This window comes from Haliotis rufescens, unplaced genomic scaffold, assembly GCF_023055435.1.
Source record: "Haliotis rufescens isolate VD_foot unplaced genomic scaffold, xgHalRufe1.0.p SCAF_18, whole genome shotgun sequence".
NCBI lineage: Eukaryota > Metazoa > Mollusca > Gastropoda > Lepetellida > Haliotidae > Haliotis > Haliotis rufescens.
This window is the reverse complement of record NW_025963868.1, coordinates 29,472,105-29,498,031: the sequence shown is the minus strand read 5'-3', so window position 1 is coordinate 29,498,031 and position 25,927 is coordinate 29,472,105. Positions and strand designations below refer to the sequence as shown.

Genomic DNA, 25,927 nt, shown 5'->3' with positions numbered 1-25,927 from the left:
ATTGAGACAGCCCACGACCAGGTGTTTCCCTCCTCCAATACCGACGGAGCCCCACTTACCCTAATCCAGTATTTGGGGAAGGAAAAGTTCGAGCACGAGTTCTTCAGCTCCAAAGAACTCTCTCACTTTTTCGTGGATTGCGATGTCAAGGCTAGCAAGCACTTCAAGACCCCAGACCCCAGGGAAGAGGCCGTCGCGAAGATACTTCTGGGAGGAAATCGCCGATAGACACCATGCTCGCCAGCCGACGCCGTGCCTTCCCACGCTTGACCCCCTCCCCTCCAACTAAGGCCCACTTTTTCCATATTATTGAATATACTTTTAATCCCCCACCCCCACCCAGCAAAACCCCTCCCCCCTCAGCTTTATTAGAATAGGCCGTAATTTTTTACATTTTGGGGGGTTGCACTTCTTTATTTATTCTTTACGCTTTTTTTCCCCAATAGTATAAGTGCAACCCCGTGTGCGAAATACGCTCTCAGTCGGAAAGCGCACGTTAAATCTCCAAATGATGATGATGGTGAATTGAACCCGGGGTTTCAGAGAACGTTTTACCCTCTAGTCTACCCTAGCACACCAAAAAACAAAAGAAAGTACATTAGGATTTCAGACAATGGATATTCTCACCAAATTCATTCACCCATTATTGGAAGCTATATTGAAATTCAAATTTTGACAAATTAGGATGAAACTGTAGAAGTATTTATCTAAGTTATCATGGATATTTAATATCTACCATTAATTGATAGTCCAACATAGACAGTGATAAGAAATTCAACTGAAAAGCACATCCTAAACCATCAACTAAAAACTATGTATATTACAATAAAGGGGCCGGTCATGTATTACCGGTATGTTCTCATTCAATTTTGACACTATACTCCCTGAAAAGAAAATGCAAAGCACTTTATATTTTATTGTCCATTTTTAAATAACCCTCCCCCGGAGACTCTCACATTTTTAGATGACCCTCCCTATTTGTTCTGATCTGAATTCAAATATTCATGGCAATATTTATGCCTCAAATCATTATCATATTTTAATCATTTATCCTTTCTTTTTTTAAATTAACTTAATGAAGATTAACAATAACATGCAAATCTGCCAAATATATTGGTCTGGCAATGCCTAAATTAATAATAATTACTGTTTTGGATACATCGTCTGTTTCTAAATTCAGTGAAACCCAACTTTGGACTTGCGTGCCATTATTGAATCATCTACCCCACGTTCTTCACGCATTGATATGCATCTGCACAGAGTGGTCAAAGTCCTTGTCTGACACATAGTGTGCTACAAGGGAGACATCAGTTTGTGTCAAGCCAAACTGTCTGATAATCTCAAGGGCTACCTTGGTAGCATCAAGGGATGTAGCTAATCCTAAATAAACATAAAACAAGTGACATCATCTCTTCTACAGAACACATGATCAAAGCCTGCCCCACCTTTGATGTTTATTACCTTGCTACTCTAAAAACAGCTAATTATCAAAATGAACTCAAAAAGGGCTAGGGATTAACAGGGCAATTAGTGTTGGGTGGGTATTAGCACTTGCAATTGTCTGTTAATTACTTTTCACTTTTATTACAATGACAGTTTTGATGTGCATTTCTTTGTTTTGTTCACTAGGAGGATTAGTAGTGACGGTATTTGAATTAGATACTATTTATTCCAAAAGTTGGTTGGTTGGTTTGTTGTTTAACGCCGCACTCAGCAATATTCCAGCTATATGACGGCGGTCTGTAAATAATCAAGTCTGGACCAGACAATCCAGTGACTAATATCATGAGCATCGATCCACGCAATTGGGATCGATGACATGCATCAACAAAGTCAGCGAGCCTGACCACCCGATCCCGTTAGTCGCCTTTAACGACAAGCAGAGTCACCTTTTACGGCAAGCATGGGTTGCTGAAGACCTATTCTACCCCGGAATCTTCACATTATTCCAAAAGAGGAATTGGTGAAGAGGCAAAGCTCATTTGAACACAAAGACATTTAACAATTAATAAACATAAACTGTACAAAAAAAAAGATTAACTGTTTAAATTAACTGTACCTACTGTTGAAACTATCATTATGCAAATTTTCACTGAATCAAAGTCACATCTTTTCACGATTTAGATGAGGTTGTAGTGATTTAAATTTACATAAAAATTGCTAATTTCAAATGACCCATCCCGCACTTTTGGCGCTATTTATGATTTGGTTTGTTGTTTTATGCCACACTCAGCAATATTCCGGCTATGTGTAAATAATCAAGTCTGAACCAGACAATCCAGTGATTGACCTCATGAGCACCGATCCACGCAATTGGGATCAATGACATGCATCAACCAAGTCACCGAGTCTGACCACCCGATCCCGTTAGTCAACTCTTTACACAAGCATTGTCGCCTGTCACATTCATTACTTTATATTTGTGTGTCCAAATTACGCCATTATTAGAAATAGTATGTATTATTATACACAGGTGGTACAAGATACGTTTAGAGGCAGGACGTTCATGCTCAAACATTGAAAATAGCCAAGCCCGAAGTGATCGAAATATACGTTCTTGTCATACAGCTGTGACGCGATATCTTGTCTACGGGGACTTCCTATTGTGGCCGAGAGGGGACATCGCTTTCTCGCTTTCTCGCTTTATCGCTCTATCGCTTTATCGCTCTATCGCTTTATCGCTCTATCGCTCTCTCGCTTTATCGCTCTTTCGCTTTATCGCTCTCTCGCTTTATCACTTTATCGCTTTATCACTTTATCGCTCTATCACTCTCTCGCGGTTAAGCAATATCCCCTCTTGACCACTATAGGGGCCGCATGTGATATCTACTGAAATTAGGAGGGAATGTTGAATTTTTATCACTATTTACTTGAAACATAATTTAACTGTACAGACGTAGGTGATTTAAAACAATCCACAGAGTTTTGCGTAAAATGTAATTGATTAATTTATGGCCCTATTCAGTTGTATATGACCATCACGCCGAAAGCGCGTGGCAGATCATGGCAATTAGCTCTGAATAAATCAGGTTAAAATCTAAATATATACTTTTCAAAAGAAGTTAAGAAGACTATTGGTTAATTAGTCATGTCTGATCTTATAATTGTTGGTGTTCTATAACTTGTTTTCAGTAGTATATGATGTTACAGTGTGGCATACTACTGTCCGTAAATGTTCTTTTTGACATTTGATATATGTTTAACTTGAATTGTGTTTTTTTTTGTCTTGTGCAAATCTACAAATATATGTACTTGCAATTAGTAATTTGATAAACACCGCTGAGAGTGAGTGAGTGAGTGAGTGAGAATGATTTCACGTCGCTTTTAACAATAATCCAGTAATATCACGGGGAACACCAGAAATGGGCTTCACACATTGTACCCATGTGGGGAATCGAACTGGGTCTTCGGCTTGACGAGCGAACGCTTTAACCACAAGGCTACCCCACTGCCCCCATCGCTGTGGCGTTACCACAGTTGATATGTGTACTTGTGTTAACTACACATATGGAGAGACATAATAATTAGTGTGGCCACACATATATTTAATCAGCTATCATTGTAATATTTTATGTATATCTTAAGTATAGTTTTGTCAAAGTTATGTATGTGCGTGTGTGTTTGTGTGTGTCCGACTCATTGTCTGTGTAAAAATGTAGCAGATAACTACATAACTTACATCAGAACGCACAGTTGTTAACCATACAGTTTGAATGGATAGAAAATTGTTACATAAATATGTATATTCCTGCCTGAGCCTATACTATAATCGGATATCTAGTCTCTCCTGGCGGGAAAGTTCAACTTTATTTTACAAGCACTTTAGCATTAAATTCAATTTCCGAAGACAGTTTGATCGAAAGTGACTATAAGAAACGAGCTGTTTATAAAAAAAATTTACAACGCATTTCATTTCTATTGTCCAAGGAATGGGGTTACGGGTTAATGACGCTCTCGAAAGTCGTATATGTGACTTAAGGTAGAGACATATATCTAATCCATCTGTATTTTGTAAGGGGAACATAACTGTGTACATGTATAACTTTTGTTTGCATAATGTACATGCAACTTAATGAACATAATGTTGATCCCGAAATATCTAATGACCGAAAAAAATAATTCTTTGGACGTTGCAAACAATACAAACTGTGGCTGATTAAACTGACAATTATTTGTCAATATATGATCTCTTTTTTTATCAGATTAAAGATTGATGGAGGAATAGGGGGGGGGGGGGGGGGGGGGGGGGGGGCTATTATGAACAAAATGAAAATATGAACATTGACATCTGTATTCTCTGTGAATCTTGCTTATTTACTACACTACAAGAAAATATACAAGCTATACGAGAAAGAATTATGTGTGTATTTTGTGACATTTGAACTATTATGAACAAAATGAAAATATGAACAGTGACATCTGTATTCTGTGAATCTTGCTTATTTACTACACTACAAGAAAATATACAAGCTATACGAGAAAATATTATGTGTGTATTTTGTAACATATTTATCTACTACATGATGTTTAAAAAATCTAATCATAAGAGGCAAAATTGCGGTGAGAATTACAGGAATGGATCACTAAATATCAGCAAAAACCATTTTGCATTAATTATGGGAAATATCGCTTTATCGCTCTATCGCTTTCTCTAATGACTAACCATAGTCATATGAAAGAAACTTTAACTTCTTTTGAATAGTATGTACTGTAAATCTTGAAATTAATGTTAAGTTAATTATAAATGCAAAACATTAGAGTAGACTTAATTAATTATACTTTGCATTTATGTCTCAGTAAATGGGCCTAAATACGGAAATAGTTTCCGTTCTTAAGCCCATGAGCGCAATTCCGGGTGGGCCTAAATACAGGCCGTGCCGGTACCAGTTGTCCTACATCACGACCACTTCCGTCAATTTTGTTTTGACGTCAAAAACCCTGAAACATTTCATCAGCATTTTCTACCAGTAAATATAACTCACGGAAATTTCTCAATGAATGTATTCTCCGACATAAATGTCAAATGTCTATCACCGTTACGCTATGTACTTTCCAATTATACGACTTAATGGATTTTTATATTTTAATCAAGGGCGTTCACTTGACATTACTGGCCACGTTCGGATGCTTCCATATTACAATTACTGTATTCGACGTAATAAGCGCACCGCTCTAATAAGCGCCCACGGCGACATTTGCTAAGATATTGGCTAGTGAACAATCCCAGTTAGCACCCCTTCCGATTGATCAATGTACACAAGACTTATTTATTCGCGTATAATACGCACTCGTGTGTTATATGCACCCTTAATTATGGGCATTTAATTCTGGAAAAATATATCTGTCGTACATAAACATTTCAGGCTGTCAGCATAAACCACGAAATTTATCTTTCAACTCTGTATTTTTCACCAAAATAACATTTTAATAAGAGCCCCCTATTTCTAATTTTGAGAGCGCCCTGGGCGCTTATTACGTCGAATACGGTAATGTGGAAAAGCAGCAGACTGACAATACCAGCATTTTTACCGATGACTCAGCAGTGCACCGGCCCTTTTGATTTGTTGACCTTAGATATTGCTGGAAAGATAGTCAATTCGAGTTGAATGTAAAACAGTTTGGTTACACTATTTGAAGAAATACAACATTTTTGATACAATGTATACGTTTTTGAAACCACGACGTCATCTCACAGCGGCACTGAGCGGTATTCAAGGCCAGCTTACGGCCAGGCACCATCAGGGTTAAACCCACCTCACTCACTCACCCATTAGTAAGCCCATTAGGCCCCTATAACTCTTGAGAGGACAGTGCTGGATCCGTTTGTCAGGCTTGGTTGAGTGTTTTATTGATGAAGAACCCATTACGACTGGACATTTGAAAATCAAAACAAGACGATTGGCATGCACTTTTAAAGAAATACCTTTATGAGGAAACCCTTTACAGGGAGCAATTACATTGGAAGAACAATAACCTCTTTTGTCCCACTGTGGAGACCATGATATATTGAACAATGTTTTACTTATTATTGCTGGGTGGGTACATTTTGACCAACACATTCATTCTTCATTTTGAAGGTTGTCAGGGGATCTTCTTTGTTTTCATTTATTCCTCTTTGTACAATGTCATGTGTATGTTTAGAGAGTACCTTCTTAACTAAAGTCACCAGAACTAGGAAGGTGATGGAAAACAAGACGCTCTCAGCAAACAGAACATAACTGTACCACATTGGTGAATACAGATCCATGGCGACGCCAATAATCTGAGGGTTTGCAAGTCCACCGAGACCTAGGGCAACATAGATGACACCCATCAGCTTCCCTGAGAGTTGGACAAGCTCCTTTTCTGTCCAGGTGAGACTTGCGGGGAACACCACTGAGATTGCCAGTCCTATACCAACAACGCTGATCCAGATACCAGTACCAAATCCATAGGTGGCTGACAGGAGGAGACCAAGCTGAGACACACAGAGGACGACGCAGCAGATGGTGAAGAACTGGGCGTGTGTGACGAAACTGATGAGGACGATGCCAAACCCTCTCCCAGCTGTGTAGGATGCCCAGAAAGCGGAGGACAGGCGTCCACCATATTTCTTAGACCAATTCATCTGCTTCACGACAAACAAAGCCAGGAAAGATGGGGAGGTGTCTTCCACCTCGTCCAGGAAGAAGTAGAAGAGGGCAAAGAGTGCCAGTGTGATGATGAGAAGTCGTCGAGGGAGAGTTCTCTTCTTCCTCGCTGGACCTTCTTCTTCATCATGGTCCTTGGCGTCCTTCTGTGCGTCCTTCCGTCGAATGTTACTTGTACCCTTGTTCCTTTCATGGAAGAATTTGATGAGGAATGCAAAAGAAACTATTCCTGAGGGAATTGCAACAATTAAAAAGCCATAATGGATGTTACTCTCTGGTCTCGGGGCTGGAGTACTAGTCATGTTCATGCCTGAAGTAATGGTTGTTGTGGAGGTATAGTTGGCTGTGATCATTGTTGTTTGTTCAGGTTCCTGGGAGAGGAACGGTTCAAGGACGAAAGGGGCGATGGTTGCCCCAAGAGAGAAGGAGAAATGCAGTGCCTGCATGAAGGGTTTGCCCTCGTCTCCCCACTCCTCCACGATCTCCACATTCATACCTAAAAGAGAAGAAGGCTAAGAGAAGCTTTTATTCATTAACATTTCATCTCACGTAAATCAGGACATTGGATGCATAAGCGACACATATAGAATACATGTTTGTCATGTTTGCACTGATGATGATCATGATGGAAGATGAAGATAAACACGTGTCCAGGGAAGGATAAGATGAAGATCGAAAATTTGTTTGTTTGTTTGTTTAACGCCGCACTCAGCAATATTCCCGTTAAATGACGACGGTCTGTAAATAATCGATTCTGGAACAGACAATCATGTGATTGATATCATGAGCATCGATCCACTCAATTGGGATACGATGACATGCATCAACCAAGTCAGCGAGCCTAACCACCCGATCCCGTTTGTCGCCTTTTACGACAAGCATAGTCGTCTTTTAAGGCAAGCATGGGTTGCTGAGGACCTATTCTACCCTGGATCTTCACGGGTAGATAGAAAATAGAAACTGGGAAAGGATATATGGAAAAATGACAGAATGAATGATGTGAGTTAAGCAAAGATGTTTAAAGTGTGAGTGAGTGAGTGAGTGAGTTTTACGTGTTTTGGTAGCATGAATGATGTTTATTCTCGTAAATCACGGCAGTGATACAGAGATGTAATTGGATACAGGAATTAGATACAATAGGAGAAAACATGTCAGTGGAACATTTCCATACATGATCTTATATAACTCGCCAGTTTTAATAGAATTTGCTTATAAGTAATGGTCATCAAATGAGAGAATTTTATGGCAGAAGGATACATACAGTAGTATTGAGGCAAAAACTTGTTTCTAATTTCCGAGAGTTTTGGACATTCTAATAAAAAGTGCATTTCATCACTTATCAAATTTTTACACAATGTACATTTTCTTTCCTCTCTTACAATATTATTCCATCTTCCTGTTTCAATGGGTAATCTATGATTTGCTGTTCTAAAACGAGCAAGAGAGATGCGTAAGGTGATTGGTAGTTCTAGTAGTGAGTGAGTTGGGTTTAACGCCGCTTTTAACATTATTCCAGTCATATCGCGGCGTGTCAGCTTAATGTGGGAGGAAAGCCCGAAGAGATGCAGGTTTTAGACGTTTACCACTTCGGTGAAACCCACGAGCACGGGTATGGTGCTGACAAACCTAGAAACATAATTGGGTCGAACCGGGATTCGAACCCACAATCATAGGTTTCTCGCATGTCCAAGGGACGCAACTCTGCACAGCGAATGGCGGCGCCTTAGACGACTGGGCCACCCGTGCCCCCGGTAGTTCTAGTATATAAGGTAGCAGAGAGTTCATGACAAACAATCGATAAGGACAGTGGAGGGGGAAGGTTTGCTCAACAGTCTCCACTGGTAGCAGCTGAGTGATGAACCGTGAAATACGTTGAACAAACAAACAAGGGGAAGTGAATGAAAAACAAATAAGTGCCTTAGTTTAGATGGTTGTCCCTGATCTGGAAGACTCTTTAATCATCTTGTGTGCGAGGAATACCAAGGACCAGTGCATAGAACGCACGGGGTCACACAGCAAGTGTGCAATGGGTGATATGACTGTATCAAATATTAGACACGTTGGGAGAAAAATAATATTTATTCGGAAAATATTATTATTAGTTCGGAAAATATATTAAATAGAGCTTTCAAGTTCGGATATCATTTTGTGGTATTAAATCTCGAAGTACTGTTTATATGAGGTGAGGTGAAATGAGGTTTAACGTCGCGTCCAAGATTATTGCACTTATATAGCGACGTGCATGTACATGTATGTGTTTGTGTGGCTGCTTGTACTAGTCCGGACTGATGCCGATTTATAGAGCTAGCCCACTGAGATACCATGCCGCAGTTTAACATGAATACCCCACTCAGACACAGTATACTGACTCCGAGCCGACCAGTCCTTGTTTTAGCCCCTTAATGCCGAGCGCCAGACAGGGTAACAACAAGTACCATCTTTTTACGTCTTTTGGTATGACGCGGTCGGGGATCGAACCCCGGACCTTCCGCTCTCCGGGCGGACGCTCTACCACTAGACCACGGAGGCGGTTCACTGTTTATATGAAGCCAGTTTATAGGTTTGGAAAAGTAAATTATTAGGACTGGGCGCTGCTTATCAGACAGTATAAGGTGAGTGGTTTTTTTCGTCCTGCAAAGGGGGAGGGTTATGATCCTATTGGGAGTGATTTGATTCAAGAAAGAAATCACTCAAGACTGGTTTGATCCTGGGAGTAGCCTGATCCTGCAACACCAGGATGATACCATAGCTGAGGCATAGTGTCTTACCTGACCTGGCAGCACCTGTAACCAGCTGAGTTGTGCTGTAGTAGAGGCATAGTGCCTTACCTGACCCGTCAGCACCTGTAACCGGCTGAGTTGTGCTGTAGTCGAGGCATAGTGTCTTACCTGACCTGGCAGCACCTGTTACGAGCTGAGAAGTGCTGTAGTCGAGGCATAGCGTCTTATCTGACCTGGCAGCACCTGTAACCAGCTGAGAAGTGCTGTAGTAGAGGCATAGTGCCTTATCTGACGTGGCAGCACCTGTAACCAGCTGAGAAGTGCTGTAGTAGAGGCATAGTGTCTTACCTGACCTGGCAGCACCTGTAACCAGCTGGGATGTGCTGTTGTAGAGGCATAGTGTCTTTCTTGACCTGGCAGCACCTGTAACCAGCTGAGTTGTGCTGTTGTAGAGGCATAGTGTCTTACTTGACCTGGCAGCACCTGTAACCAGCGGAGTTGTGCTGTTGTAGAGGCATAGTGTCTTACCTGACCCGGCAGCACCTGTAACCACCTGAGTTGTGCTGTAGTCGAGGCATAGTGTCTTACCTGACCTGGCAGCACCTGTTACGAGCTGAGATGTGCTGTAGTCGAGGCATAGTGTCTTACCTGGCCTAGAAGCACCTGTAATGAGCTGAGATCTGCTGTTGTAGAGGCAAAGTGTCTTACCTGACCTGGCAGCACCTGTTACGAGCTGAGATGTGCTGTAGTAGAGGCATAGTGTCTTACTTGACCTGGCAGCACCTGTAACCAGCTGAGTTGTGCTGTTGTAGAGGCATAGTGTCTTACCTGACGTTGCAGCACCTGTAACCAGCTGAGAAGTGCTGTAGTCGAGGCATAGTGTCTTACCTGACCTGGCAGCACCTGTAACCAGCTGAGATGTGTTTTAATAGAGGCTTAGTGTCTTACCTGACCTGGCAGCACCTGTTACGAGCTGGGATGTGCTGTAGTAGAGACATAGTGTCTTACCTGACCTGGCAGCACCTGTTACGAGCTGAGATGTGCTGTAGTAGAGACATGGTGTCTTATCTGACCTGGCAGCACCTGTAACCAGCTGAGAAGTGCTGTAGTAGAGGCATAGTGCCTTATCTGACGTGGCAGCACCTGTAACCAGCTGAGAAGTGCTGTAGTAGAGGCATAGTGTATTACCTGACCTGGCAGCACCTGTAACCAGCTGGGATGTGCTGTTGTAGAGGCATAGTGTCTTTCTTGACCTGGCAGCACCTGTAACCAGCTGAGTTGTGCTGTTGTAGAGGCATAGTGTCTTACCTGACCCGGCAGCACCTGTAACCACCTGAGTTGTGCTGTAGTCGAGGCATAGTGTCTTACCTGACCTGGCAGCACCTGTTACGAGCTGAGATGTGCTGTAGTCGAGGCATAGTGTCTTACCTGGCCTAGAAGCACCTGTAATGAGCTGAGATCTGCTGTTGTAGAGGCATAGTGTCTTACCTGACCTGGCAGCACCTGTTACGAGCTGAGATGTGCTGTAGTAGAGGCATAGTGTCTTACTTGACCTGGCAGCACCTGTAACCAGCTGAGTTGTGCTGTTGTAGAGGCATAGTGTCTTACCTGACGTGGCAGCACCTGTAACCAGCTGAGAAGTGCTGTAGTCGAGGCTTAGTGTCTTACCTGACCTGGCAGCACCTGTAACCAGCTGAGATGTGTTTTAATAGAGGCATAGTGTCTTACCTGACCTGGCAGCACCTGTAACCAGCTGAGATGTGTTTTAATAGAGGCTTAGTGTCTTACCTGACCTGGCAGCACCTGTTACGAGCTGGGATGTGCTGTAGTAGAGACATAGTGTCTTACCTGACCTGGCAGCACATGTTACGAGCTGAGATGTGCTGTAGTAGAGACATGGTGTCTTACCTGACCTGGCAGCACCTGTTACGAGCTGAGATGTGCTGTAGTAGAGACATGGTGTCTTACCTGACCTGGCAGCACCTGTTACGAGCTGAGATGTGCTGTAGTAGAGGCATAGTGTCTTACCTGACCTGGCAGCACCTGTCACAAGTTGAGATGTGCTGTAGTAGAGACATAACATCTTACCTGACCTGGCAGCACCTGTAACCAGGTGAGATGTGCTGTAGTAGAGACATAGTGTCTTACCTGACCTGGCAGCACCTGTAACCAGTTGGGATGTGCTGTAGTAGAGACATGGTGTCTTACCTGGCCTAGAAGCTCCTGTAATGAGCTGAGATGTGCTGTAGTAGAGACATAGTGTCTTACCTGACCTGGCAGCACCTGTAACCAGTTGGGATGTGCTGCAGTAGAGACATGGTGTCTTACCTGGCCTAGAAGCTCCTGTAATGAGCTGAGATGTGCTGTAGTAGAGGCATAGTGTCTTACCTGACCTGGCAGCACCTGTAACCAGTTGGGATGTGCTGTAGTAGAGACATGGTGTCTTACCTGGCCTAGAAGCTCCTGTAATGAGCTGAGATGTGCTGTTGTATAGGCATAGTGTCTTACCTGGCCTAGAAGCACCTGTAACCACCTGAGTTGTGCTGTAGTAGAGACATAGTGTCTTACCTGACGTGGCAGCACCTGTAACTGCTGAGAAGTGCTGTAGTCGAGGCATAGTGTCTTACCTGACCTGGCAGCCCCTGTAACCAGCTGAGTTGTGCCGTAGTCGAGGCATAGCGTCTTACCTGACCTAGAAGCACCTGTAACGAGCTCAGATGTGCCGTAGTCGAGGCATAGCAACTTACCTGGCCTAGAAGCTCATGTAATGAGCTGAGATGTGCTGTTGTAGAGGCATAGTGCCTTACCTGACCTGGCAGCACCTGTTACGAGCTGAGATGTGCTGTAGTAGAGACATAGTGTCTTACCTGACCTGGCAGCACCTGTTACGAGCTGAGATGTGCTGTTGTAGAGACATAGTGCCTTACCTGACCTGGCAGCACCTGTTACGAGCTGAGATGTGCTGTAGTAGAGACATAGTGTCTTACCTGACCTGGCAGCACCTGTTACGAGCTGAGTTGTGCCGTAGTCGAGGCATAGTGTCTTACCTGACCTAGAAGCACCTGTAATGAGCTGAGATGTGCTGTAGTAGAGGCATAGTGTCTTACCTGACCTGGCAGCACCTGTAACCAGCTGAGTTGTGCCGTAGTCGAGGCATAGCGTCTTACCTGACCTAGAAGCACCTGTAATGAGCTGAGATGTGATGTTGTAGAGGCATAGTGTCTTACCTGACCTGGCAGCACCTGTAACCAGCTGAGTTGTGCCGTAGTCGAGGCATAGCGTCTTACCTGGTCTAGAAGCACCTGTAATGAGCTGAGATGTGCTGTTGTAGAGGCATAGTGTCTTACCTGGCCTAGAAGCTCCTGTAATGAGCTGAGATGTGCTGTAGTCGAGGCATAGCGTCTTACCTGGCCTAGAAGCTCCTGTAACCAGCTGAGATGTGCTGTAGTCGAGGCATAATGTCTTACCTGACCTGGCAGCACCTGTTACGAGCTGAGATGTGCTGTAGTCGAGGCATAGTGTCTTACCTGACCTGGCAGCACCTGCAACCAGCTCGTGTATCAGGAACATCATCACCATTGACCAGTACACAGAACACCAGGGAATGATTGCACACGTCACAGCATACAGGAAGGATGACACAAACAACACTATGTGACGGTTGAAACTGTCATAGAGAGCACCACCGAACAAACTTCCAACTACAGCCCCAACGGCTGCAGCTGTGAAGAAGGCAGCACCCTGGCTTGTGCCTACTCCAGTGATCTGCTGAAGGTCGAGAAAGGCTGGCCCCTTCAGTCCCACTATCCATCCCTGTATGGTACAAAACGTATGTATTAGGAAATGGTGGTCAATTTATCTACAAGGTCCAGGTGGATGGAAAACATCACATTTGTATTGGGAAATGCTGGTCAATTTATCTATAAGGTCCAGGTAGATGGAAAACATATCATTTGTATTGGGAAATGCTGGTCCTGCCAATTTATCTTTAAGGTCCAGGTAGATGGAAAACATCACATTTGTATTGGAAAATGTTGGTCAGTTTATCTATAAGGTCCTGTTTGATGGAATACATCACATTTGTATTGGTAAATGTTGGTCAATTTATCTATAAGATCCAGGTAGATGGAAAACATATCATTTGTATTTGGAAATGCTGGTCCTGCCAATTTATCTTTAAGGTCCAGGTAGATGGAAAACATCACATTTGTATTGGAAAATGTTGGTCAATTTATCTATAAGGTCCTGTTTGATGGAATACATCACATTTGTATTGGTAAATGTTGGTCAATTTATCTATAAGATCCAGGTAGATGGAAAACATATCATTTGTATTGGGAAATGCTGGTCCTACCAATTTATCTTTAAGGTCCAGGTAGATGGAAAACATCACATTTGTATTGGAAAATGTTGGTCAATTTATCTATAAGGTCCTGTTTGATGGAATACATCACATTTGTATTGGGAAATGCTGGTCCTGCCAATTTATCTATAAGATCCAGGTAGATGGAATACATCACATTTGTATTGGGAAATGCTGGTCCAACCAATTTATCTTTAAGGTCCAGGTAGATGGAAAACATCACATTTGTATTGGAAAATGTTGGTCAATTTATCTATAAGGTCCTGTTTGATGGAATACATCACATTTGTATTGGGAAATGTTGGTCCAACCAATTTATCTTTAAGGTCCTGTTAGATGGAATACATCACATTTGTTTTTTGGAAATGTTGGGCCCATAAGACCAAAGGCCAATAAACATAACTGCATATCAAGCTTACAGTGCAAAGATCTTCTGCACGATTCTCAATGTCCAGCCAGTAGATCTATTGTGAGTATCAGGTGTAGTTACAAGCTGGAACAATGCTACCAACTTATTTCTGATGTGAAGGCGTGATAAAGGAGAAGTTTCTATGGTTTGCTTGTTGTATAAAACCGAACTTAGCAATGTTCTTTTCACGGCGGGTTGGACCTGGCAAACCAGTAATGGTTTTTATGAACAACAATTCACCCAATCTCAGTTGCCACCAAGTCACCGAGTCACCGCCAGATCCATAAAGTTGCCCTGAACGACAAACCTACTTTGTTGGGGCCTAACTCTTTTAGGGTGAAGAAGTGAGTGAGTGAGTGAGTGAGTAATGAGTGAGTGAGTGAGTGAGTTGGGTTTAACGCCGCTTTTAACAGTATTCCAGTTACATCACGGCGTGTCAGCTTAATTTGGGAGGAAAGCCCGAAGTGATGCAGGACTCAGACGTTTACCACTTCGGTGAAACCCACGAGCACGGGCTGACAAACCTAGAAACATAATCGGGCGAACCGGGATTCGAACCCACAATCATAGGTTTCTGGCGTGCCCAAGGGACGCAACGCTGCACAGCGAATGGCGGCGCTTTAGACGACTGGGCCACCCGTGCCCCCATGGGGTGAAGAAAGTCGTCTCCTTTGATGATATTTAATGGTGGCTGATAAATGGTTTATGTCAACGAGTGGGTGGTAATTTGAAATATCAATTCTCCAAACTCCACAAGATGTTAAAAAGCGTATTTGACAACTAAAAATTCTCTAGCATTGGATAGTGACTCACAGTGATACTTAGCATGAAATTGTACAATGGATTCTTTAAGTGGAGATTTCCTATTATTATGGAGACGGTTTTGTTATTCAGGTGATCCTGACCTAAAGCAATAACAAGTGGCTTTGAACATTTACTAGTGGACAACCCCTTTCTCTTGTCAGAGTTTGTTTGTTTGTTTGTTTGTTTGTTGTTTAACGCCGCACTCAGCAATATTCCAGCTATATGACGGCGGTCTGTAAAATAATCGAGTCTGGACCAGACAATCCAGTGATTGACATCATGAGCATCGATCCACGCAATTGGGATCGATGACATGTATCAACCAAGTCAGCGAGCCTGACCACCCGACAAGCATAGTCGCCTTTTACGGCAAGTATGGGTTGCTGAAGACCTATTCTACCCCGGAATCTTCACGGGTCTCTTGTCAGAGTTAGGGGATTCATGTCACTGCCAGTTATGTAATGCGATCTTTATCACCTCACTCGATACGTTTCTAAGACTACTTACAGAGGAGAAAGACACGAGGTACAGCCCCAGCATGTATATTGCCTTTCTTCTGAACACAGTGCTTTGAAACTTCACAATAATGCGCTGCAAAAGGGGCGTCTTCACTGGAGTTACATCCGGGTCTTGGCGTGAATCACTGACGTCCATCAGTCTGTATAAACAAATTCAGTTTGTTCGTATATGGCTTAGTTTCATAAAACTAGTTTCAATATTTTTCATGCCAAATGTTCATATGGCTGAGAACTTGCGCTATTCCTTTCTCAATGTTAAGGACTGAAAAAGCGCTCTCTTTCCAAAGTAAAGTTGTGGTATGTCAAACTGACTGACTCTGTGCTTCATGAAATATCTTATACATATATATCAAACCACACGACTACAATCGATTTATCCCTTTCACTCATTCATATGTACTTGCTGTTGATCAGTAATGAAAGTCAAATGAGGTGAAATTGGGTTTAACGTCGCTTTCAAGATCACTGCACTTATATAGAGACGTGTGTGTGGTGTGTGTGCGTGTGTGGTGTGTGTGTGTATGTGTGTGCCTGCGTGCGTGCGTGCGTGCGTGCCTGCGTGCGTGTGTTTTTGTGGGGTGTGTGTGTGGCGGGGCTGTGTGTATGTCTTTCTATCTGCTTGTACTAGTCCGGACTAAACTGTATGACAAGAGGGATGACTTCCAAAAGTCAACTGAGCCTGTATGTCCAGCAATATTCCTGCAGTTACATCTTATTGTGTCTGCATTTCAAAACAACTTTTGAAGTGCGATTGAGCATGGCCCCTTTGTGGAGGAGATCTACAGGGTGGAGGGTTTCACAAGTTACCACAACCACAATTAATCTTATAGATCATTCCTTGGCTTGAGTGTGTGTTGTTGTTTTGTTTTTTTGTTTGTTTGTTTGGTGGTTTGTTTGTTTGTTTTTTTTGGGGGGGAGGTTGTTGGGCGGAGGGTTTACTGGTTTTTGCTTGGAGGGTGGTCCTGAGGAATACCTGCTGATTTCATGTGAAGTCTTGCCCATGTAGGGTAGGGTGATTCTGATTGGGGTGGTTTCTGGCCTGGCCTGGTCGGTTTGGGTTTGAGTGTGGTGAGTTGGTCCTCTTGATGAGCTTGGTAGGATACGGTTGAGGTTGGTGAAGATATGCTGCAGATATGATTAGGTTCATGATCAAGGTCAAGCCTCGTATCCAATCAGCTTGTTCAACTATTTTTTTAGTGTCCAATCAGCTTTTTCAGCTATTTTGTTAGTGTCCAATCAGCATGTTCAACTTTTTTTTTAGTGTCCAATCAGCTTGTTCAGCTTTTTTTGTAGTGTCCAATCAGCTTGTTAAACTATTTCTTTAGTGTCCAATCAGCTGGTTCAACTATTTGTTTAGTGTCAAATAAGCTTGTTTAACTTTTTAATCCATACTGTATCACTGACTTCATCACCTGTGTGCTGTTTGTTATTCTTACTCTACTTTCGGCTTCATCCAATTACTTGTGGACGACACCTGTATACGAATGTGTTCTACATCACATACATTATTAATGGCACCCTGCATAAGACTTACTGTATAGTTGTATATCGTATTTATAGGATTGTATATCGTATTTACAGGATTGTATAAGATGGTTATGCGATAAATCGCAAAGAACAATGAAGAACGAAGTGTGGTTTATTTCACGATAAAACACCGTTCTATCATTACGTCATTTGTTTAGAACATGGGCTCGCAACTTGATAACGTCGTATATTGGACGACGGTGTCTAGTGTGTTGTTCTCCATAGATGCAGCAGGGCAACGCAGATAAACGCGATGGCCGAACGATAGCATCCAAAAGTGGCAGAGATATGACAATCGTCATTGGGTTTTGTTTGTTGTTTAACGTCGCACTCAGCAATATGCCAGCTATTTGACGGCGGTCTTTAATTAATCGAGTCTGGACCAGGCAATCCAGTGATTGATATCATGAGCATCGATCTACACAATTTGGATACCATAACATGCATCAACCAAGTCAGCGAGCCTTACCACCCGATCCCGTTTGTCGCCTTTAAGGCGTCTTTTAAGGCAAGCATGGGTTGCTGAGGACCTATTCTACCCTGGAGGAAAGGTACAGGTAATCGACTTGAGCATTGTGAGAATATGAGGGAAATACCCACCTGGGCATAAAATGGACTTGTCCGACATTGCCGGATTCTATTCAAATAGGGGTAAATATTTAAAAAAGCTTGTACATTTCATCATCATCCTTAAAGAGGCTGTACATACTGTTGATATCACATAAGAAATAAACGACGAGTGGTCGTGCAATAAAACACTGTACTATTCTCCCTGCAGCATTTTATTGTACGATAAACAACTCCCTGTGACAATTACTTGTTTTCAAATAGTCTTAAATATTCCATGTACGTATTAGTATTCACTGCAGCAGCTGCACAGTCAGACTCGTCAACCTAGCATACGTTGTTACAAACGTGACAACAATTGGTACTCTTAACTCACACACAAATATTTTCAAACCAAGCTATTCTTGTTTTTCTCATCACAATTATTAGAGATGGGAAAGATTGAGATCGCCGTTCATATCTACAATAAACATCTGATGGACTGATAAAGTCTTCTTTTTTTTAGGGGCGGTGTCAGACCTAGGCGGCTTGGGTAGAAGGGACACACTGGCAACATTTACCAATTCAGTAGTACCTGATCTACCAGATTTCTTCTGCGCTTGCTCATCCTGATGTGCACACAGTACATTCATTCACTTAGTCCAGCATGTCAGCTATCAGGAATATGCAGAACAAGAAAACACCCACATACTCAGAGGATCGTGGTAGCACTCAATGAATATAAGTTCTAAAATGTAAATAATTATTAATGAAATATTTGTGTGTGGTGTGTGTGGTGTGTGTGTGTGTGTGTGTGTGTGTGTGTGTGTGTGTGTGATGTGTGTGTGGTGTGTGTGCGTGCGCGTGTATGGTTTTTTTTATCTTGAACATGTGTATTTTGAGGTTTTTCAGGAATAAATAGAACTATTCAATAGCGTCGCTTCTGCGTGCATTTAAAGGGACTACTTGACCTCAAAAGCTCCAGGAAGACTGATGACTGATACCCCACTCAGACACAGTATACTGACCCGAGCCGACCAGTCCTTGTCCCCTTAATGCCGAGCGTCAGACAGGGTAACAACAAGTACCATATTTTAACGTCTTTTGGTATGACGTGGCCGGGGATCGAACCCCGTACCTTCCGCTCTCCGGGCGGACGCTCTACCACTAGACCACGGAGGCGGTCGACTGTTAAACATCGAGTTTAAGAATAACATTATATGGTATCGAGATTATCAGCCTCGTGTTCCGTATTGTATATAACTGTATGTAAAATATGAATCTTTTGTATTCACGAAATATGACATTCAAATATGAAATATGACAAAGATAAAAGACAATATTTTCTTCAATATGATATATATACTCTCTCTCTCTCTCTCTCTCTCTCTCTCTCTCTCTCTCTCTCTCTCTCTCTCTCTCTCTCTCTCTCTCTCTCTCTCTCTCTCTCTCTCTCTCTCTCTCTCTCTCTCTCTCTCTCTCTCTCTCTCTCTCTCTCTCTCTCTCTCTCTCTCTCTCTCTTTCCCTAGTGGTACACCTACCTGTGGGACACAGCTATGGCGCGCGAATCCATCATGTATGGCGAGTCTGTCGGTGAGCTGACCTGTAAAACACAAGGTTTCACCACAAGTCACGTGCAGCAGAAAATCGTAGCAAAGCCTGTTGGGTTTGCATCGTGCAGGGAGTGTATAATCAATACTTCAGTATTAGATGACAATTCATACCTGCGGAACCACAGTTCATCATATTAATATAATATTACCGTATATTGGTCTTTGTGAAAATAATAGCAGCTATTGTAATAATGCAACGGGCTTGAATAATACAATGTCATAGTACATTAACCACTGAATGAAACAACTTTGTACGCCTACTTATACTGATAAAATCGTTGTGTTGTAATGTTCGTTAGTGCTGCATTAAAATAGACATATAAATAGTCATTAGGTCACATTTTATCGTGTTCAGTCATATATCTGTCATTCATGTGTGCGCGTATATATATCTTACTATGTTAATTCTTCTGTCAGATGCACAAAGTACAACCCTTGTGTCTGATGAACATTGCGCATCTCTTCTGTCAGATACACAAAGTACACCCATTGTGTCTGATAAACAACGTCCATCCCTTCTGTCTGATACACAACGTCAAACTCTTGTGTCTGATACACAACGTACATCCCTTTTGACTGATACACAACGTCAATCCCTTCTGTCTGATACACATCGTCAATCCCTTCTGTCTGAAACACAAAGTACATCCCTTCTGTCTGATACACAACGTCCATCCCTTGTGTCTGATACACAACGTCCATCCCTTGTGTATGATACACAACGTCAATCCCTTGTGTCTGATACACAACGTCAATCCCTTGTGTCTGATACACAACGTCAATCCCTTGTGTCTAATACACAACGTCCATCCCTTGTGTCTGATACACAACGTCAATCCCTTCTGTCTGAAACACAAAGTACATCCCTTCTGTCTGATACACAACGTCAATCCCTTCTGTCTGATACACATCGTCAATCCCTTCTGTCTGAAACACAAAGTACATCCCTTCTGTCTGATACACAACGTCCATCCCTTCTGTCTGATACACAACGCCAATCCCTTCTGTCTGATACACATCGTCCATCCCTTGTGTCTGATACACAACGTCAATCCCTTGTGTCTGATACACAACGTCAATCCCTTGTGTCTGATACACAACGTCAATCCCTTGTGTCTGATACACAACGTCAATCCCTTGTGTCTGATACACAACGTCCATCCCTTGTGTCTGATACACAACGTCAATCCCTTGTGTCAAAGTACATCCCGTGTGTCTGATTGACAAAGTACATCCCTTGTATCTGATAAGCAAAGTCCACCCCTCCGTCTCACATACAAACACATTCCTAGAGTTTGTGCAGTTGATAGCGACCTTTTTTTCCGTCCTTACGCATTAAGACACCCTTCATCCTGAAAAGGGAGTCTGTGCGTTCTGATGTGAGTTACGAAGTTATCTACTACATTTTTACACAGACAATGAGTCGGACACACACAAACAAACACGCACATACATAATTTTGAGAAAACTATACTTAATATGCATAATTTACACAAATACACATATCAACTGTGGTAACGCCACAGCGATGGGGGCAGTGGGGTAGCCTAGTGGTTAAAGCGTTCGCTCGTCACGACGAAGACCCGGATTCGATTCCCGACATGGATACACTGTGTCAAGCCCATTTCGGGTGTTCCCCGCGTGATATGGCTCGAAAATTGGTAAAAGCGGAGCAACATCACACCCACTCACCACCCATCCACCCATCCACCCATCCACCAATCCACCCATCCACCCACCCACTCACTCACCCAAGAATGGTTTGATAGCGAATGCTAGCTACTTAAAAAGGAACGATGTAGACGTTTAAATACATTTGGGTCATCGCTAAAAGCCATTAAACCAAATAGTTATTGCAAAAATAACATTGCTATTCAAGACTGGTTTGAGCATTTCCAGGAATTGTTTTCAGTTCCAACAATTTATTTGACATGGCATTCAACGAAGATAAAGGTGACAGTGTAACAGCTGATATTCTTGAATGTCCAATATCTAGAGAGGAAGTTATTGACAGCATCTTCTACCTTAAAGATAATAAGGCATATTGAAATGATAATGTGATAGCGGAGTTTTTTAACATTCCTCAGATATTTCAATACCATATTTGGAACTTATTTTTAATATCCTTTTAGAGAGATCATATTTTCCAGAGAATTGGACAGTTGGCATTATTGTTCCTCTTCACAAACAGGGCGCAACCATCGATGTTAATAATTATAGAGGCATAACTCTCCTCAGTACAATCAGTCAACTATTTACTTCAATTATTAATTAGAGAGACCACTGACAATGTTTTTATCCTATGTTCTATAATACAGAGATATCTATCAGTGAAACGAGGGAAGCTATATCTTGTATTCGCAGGATTTGCCTCTGTGAAAAGGGTTACCTTGTGGTCCCTCTTTCTAAAACATGGGCTAAGTAGCAAAATTGGAAATTTATTGTGCTCTCTATATAATAATGTGAAGGTGTGTGTCCGGAATAATGGCGCTATATCGGATAATTATGTAGTTAGCATGGGTGTCCAACAAGGGTGTATATAAAGTCCCTTCTTATTTTCCTTTTTCATAAATGAAATAGCATATCAAATCCAAAGTAATTGCACTGATGGAATACAACTACATCCCGAAACTATTAAATTATTTCTGCCTCTTTTCGCAGATGATATATACATGTTCTCGAGCACAATATCTGGCTTGCAAAGGCAAATACATGTATTAGAGAGTAATTGTGGCGGGTCAAAACTTACTGTAAATATGGATAAAACCAAAGTTGTATTTTTTTTAAAATGGTGGTAACTTATCCAGAAAAGAAAAACGGCTTTACAGAGGGAAGCCTGTAGAAGTTGTTCCATGTTATAAATACTTAGGCGTGTGTTTTACAAGTAGATCAACTATGTCAAGGAATCCACATAACATTTCATTGCAAGCCAAGAACATTTTTGTAGGCATATTAAAAAGTCTTAGAGTTCTGAAAAATATTACACATAATGTTTACTTTAAAATAATTGATACAAAATAAGCCCGATTCTATTGTAAGGATCAGAAATTTAGGGCTTAGAACATTTGGATGATATTGAAAAAAATTACATTTATATGCATGTAAAAAGTTCTTGGATGTAAAATCTAGCACAAAAAACGCAAGGGTATATGTTGAATGCGGAAAGTGTCCCAATTATATCAATAGTTATTTAAAGGTTATTAAATACTGGGTCAAGCTATTAAATATGCCATCTTCAAGATACCCCAGAAAATGTTATAATATGATGCTTCTCTACGACAACCATGGGACCCAAAATTGGGCATCAAAAGTTAAAAACATTTTATACGAATGTGGATATGGTTATATTTGGTTACAGCAACATGTAGATATGCCACAGCATTTCTTCACCCGTTTGATACAGACCTTAAAAAATATGTACAGCCAAAAATGGCATGGTTCTTTGTCCAGTTCTAGAAAAGCAAATTACTACACTATATTTAAGACTACTGTTATACCAGAACAGACAGACAGATTTATTTCGTATGTGTGGCCATGAGGCCAATAGTACAATGACATTTTGTTGTAAAGAACATTCGTCGTGAAGCACCACTTGTATACTGATTAGATTGTAGCTAAATATGGTGTACACAGTTTTATTATATTCAATGGATTATCCTTTCAAATATCTTATAAACACAAACGGCAAGTCTGAGAAGAATATGGCTTTTTTTGCTGTTTATTAACTGTACAAATTTTCTTTGTGATGGATTGGTATAATAATAGTTAGGCAGGTATTTGATTCTTATATCGTCATATCCTGGACATATCAATAAAACATGGTATTCATCTTTTTGGTAATATTTGCAGAAAGGACACATCGATGTTAAAACATCATTATCTTTGGAGTGTCTGTGTAACTGTATATTGAGGGTATGTATACCACACCTAAACTTCGTTAAACGTCGTTAAACATCTGCGTAAAGATACAGATCGAATTGTTGTTAAGTACATTTCTGGTATTATTTCCATCTTAAACACTGAATAGGCATATAGCGATTTTGAACATATTATATCGGCTGACCAGCCTTGACAATACATATCTTTACATCGTTGTTTAAACATTGTTAAGAACATTATTTTATTTCCAACATCCTGGTATATCCACGCGTATGCAAATCCATGCGAAAAAAAATCTCTCCAACAGCTGAAGCCCAATTTTCTATCCCCTAAGTCATCAAGGCGCTTAAGCATGTACTAGCATCGTCGAGAGTATCGTGTATCTGGTTGTCTGAGCAAAGGTATCCAGTATGAGATAACCCTACATTGATAGTGTATATATATCGGGTGCCTTCTGCATTCTGCTAAAATTGCCTTATTTGGTGACCGGTAGCCGACGCCAAGAACAAACTTACAAAATTTTGTATGAATTTTCTCAATACTGTGGCGATATAAGGTTTCCCAATGTTCCGCGCCGTACGTTAGTATTTGCTGTATTTTACCATCAAATATCCTAACAGGTATATTTCTAAATTTACTAATAAACTTCTTCGCTGAATACATTGCTTTATCTGCTTGCATTGAAAGTACTTCACATGCTTTTGTAAATAGATTTCGACATGAAACTGTTAAGCTAAGATATTTGTAGTATGATACTACTTCTAGTCTTTCTGGACCGAAGAACCATTTCTCATGTTTAGATATCGTTCCCCCTTTCTTGAAAACAACAGCTTTGGTTTTGTTAGTATTTACAGATACTCCCCACTTAGCACACTATATATAAAGAACATCTATTTTTTTCTGTAAATTTTGAACGCTTTCTGCAAATATTACAACATCATCCGCAAATAGTAAAATCGATAATGCCTGTACAACTTCGTCTACAAAAAATCCAGTGTTCACGATATCCTTCACAAATTCGTCAATGTACAAGATAAAGAGGAGTGGTGATAATATACATCCCTGTCTTACACCTGCACTTGTATTGAATACAATAGTCATAGTATTTTTACTATATCTTACAGCTGCTTTTACATTTCCATATATACTTCTTAGTAGTGTATCTTATCTTACCATGTATACCGTTACCGAGCAACGTATATAAAAGTTTATTTCGACCCACAGTGTCAAATGCTTTTTTTAAGTCAACAAAAATACAGTAAAAATTTCCACGCTTCTTTCTAATATATTTATGTGTCAGTGAATATAAAGTTAATATGTGATCAATCGTTGAGTAATCTTCTCTAAACCCTGCTTGGTATTCTGACAGTATCTGTTGTGTGGGGACCCAAAAGTTTATTCGAGATTCAATCATTGATATGAATATTTTACTTATAATGTCTAACATGGCAATGCCTCTGTAGTTATTTGAATTATCCTTCGAGCCGGATTTATGCAATGGGACAATAACTCCAAGATTCCATGATTCCGGGAATTGACCTGTCTCAAGAATATGGTTAAAAAGACGTTTATAGAAGGGTAACAACAGGGAACGGGTTTCCTTCACAGCTTCTGTTGGGATCCCGTCATGTCCCGGTGATTTTCCAGTTTTCAAATGCTGTATAGCATATATTATTTCACGGTCTGATATTTCCCCACTGATCAGTTCATCGCAGTTTCTACAGTCATCATAGTCTACAGTAGAATGGTTTTCTAGGAAATCTGCGACATCTTTATCAAAAGTGTGATTTGGTTTAACTTGCGGATTTAGAGTGAGTGAGTGAGTGAGTTTGGTTTGACGCCGCTTTTAACAGTATTCCAGTTATATCGCGGCGTGTTAGCTTAATGTGGGAGGAAAGCCCGAAGTGATGCAGGTCTCAGACGTTTACCACTTCGGTGAAAGCCACGAGCACGGGTATGGTCCTGACAAACCTAGAAACATAATCGGGGCGAACCGGGATTCGAACCCACAATCATAGGTTTCTGGCGTGCCCAAGGGACACAATTCTGCACAGCGCCTTAGACGACTAGGCCACCCGTGCCCCCGCGGATTTAGAAGTTCTCTGAAGTAGACATACCAATCAACAGCAGTGATAGATGACGATCCCAACTCACGTCTATAGCAATATTTCTTAATTGTTTTCCAAAATAATTAACAATCTTTACTTTTTGCAGCTTTTACAGCTTCTCCAGAGACAGACATATAATAATCAACCTTTTTTATTTTACAAGTTTCTTTAAAACGTTTCTTGGCGTTTAAATACTCACTGCGCATGCAATGTTCACTATCATTCCTTATCATAAACCTATCTAGAAGGACATATTTAGTACGTTTCAGTGTCTCGCATTCCCTATCAAACCAATGCGGCTGGTTTTGATGTAGTTTGTTAACATGAGGTGAGGTGAAATGGGGTTTAACGTCGCGTCCAAGATTATTGCACTTATATAGCCACGTGCATGTACATGTGTGTGTTTGTGTGGCTGCTTGTACTAGCCAGACAGGGTAACATCAAGTACCATCTTTTAACGTCTTTTGGGATCGAACCCCGGACCTTCCGCTCTCCTGGCGGACGCTCTACCACTAGACCACGGAGGCGGTCTTGCTTCATGGTGTCCCATAATGGATATAGAGCTATTGTTGAATAGGTCTTATAACATCTCCACAGCAGTCTAAATCTGTGTTTAATCTATTATCAAATACTGTTGAAAAACGGTCAATGCAACTGTTCATAAAGTTTGTAAACTCACCCCCACGTGCTTGGTCCAACCGAAATTTATCCATGTTGTGAGATGCGCATGCAGCACGAGCGCCTGCGGGGTGTGCTTGTTCACGTGATGCATCACGTGATAAGGCTAAGTCGACTGTCAAGGGAAGATGAT

At 41.4% G+C, this 25,927-nt stretch overlaps 1 protein-coding gene across 2 annotated transcripts; it reads right to left on the bottom strand.

Moving 5' to 3' along the window:
- Positions 1-5,891: 5,891 nt before the first annotated feature.
- Positions 5,892-25,927, bottom strand: LOC124117178 (sodium-dependent glucose transporter 1A-like). Of its 2 annotated transcripts, XM_048398562.1 has the most exons (7): positions 25,796-25,840; positions 19,058-19,119; positions 18,112-18,190; positions 16,417-16,568; positions 15,433-15,583; positions 12,877-13,162; positions 5,892-7,125 (listed from the first exon to the last, which is right to left on the bottom strand). In XM_048398562.1, exons 3-7 carry the CDS (start codon positions 18,163-18,165, stop codon positions 6,026-6,028), a joined length of 1,743 nt encoding a protein of 580 aa, XP_048254519.1. In that variant the 5' UTR covers positions 18,166-18,190; positions 19,058-19,119; positions 25,796-25,840; the 3' UTR covers positions 5,892-6,025. The 2 variants fall into 2 exon arrangements, with proteins under 2 accessions (XP_048254519.1, XP_048254520.1); XM_048398563.1 differs by lacking the exons at positions 16,417-16,568; positions 18,112-18,190 and having other exon boundaries at positions 5,893-7,125; positions 25,796-25,927.

Coding starts and splice junctions, on each gene's coding strand:
- LOC124117178 (XM_048398562.1), bottom strand. CDS start 18,165: ATGTACTGTGTGCACATCAGGATGAGCAAGCGCAGAAGAAATCTGGTA. Junction 15,584..16,416: donor ACTTCACATGAAATCAGCAG/GTATTCCTCAGG, acceptor TTGTTTATACAG/ACTGATGGACGTCAGTGATT. Junction 7,126..12,876: donor TGCAGGTGCTGCCAGGTCAG/GTAAGACACTAT, acceptor CTTCTCTTTTAG/GTATGAATGTGGAGATCGTG.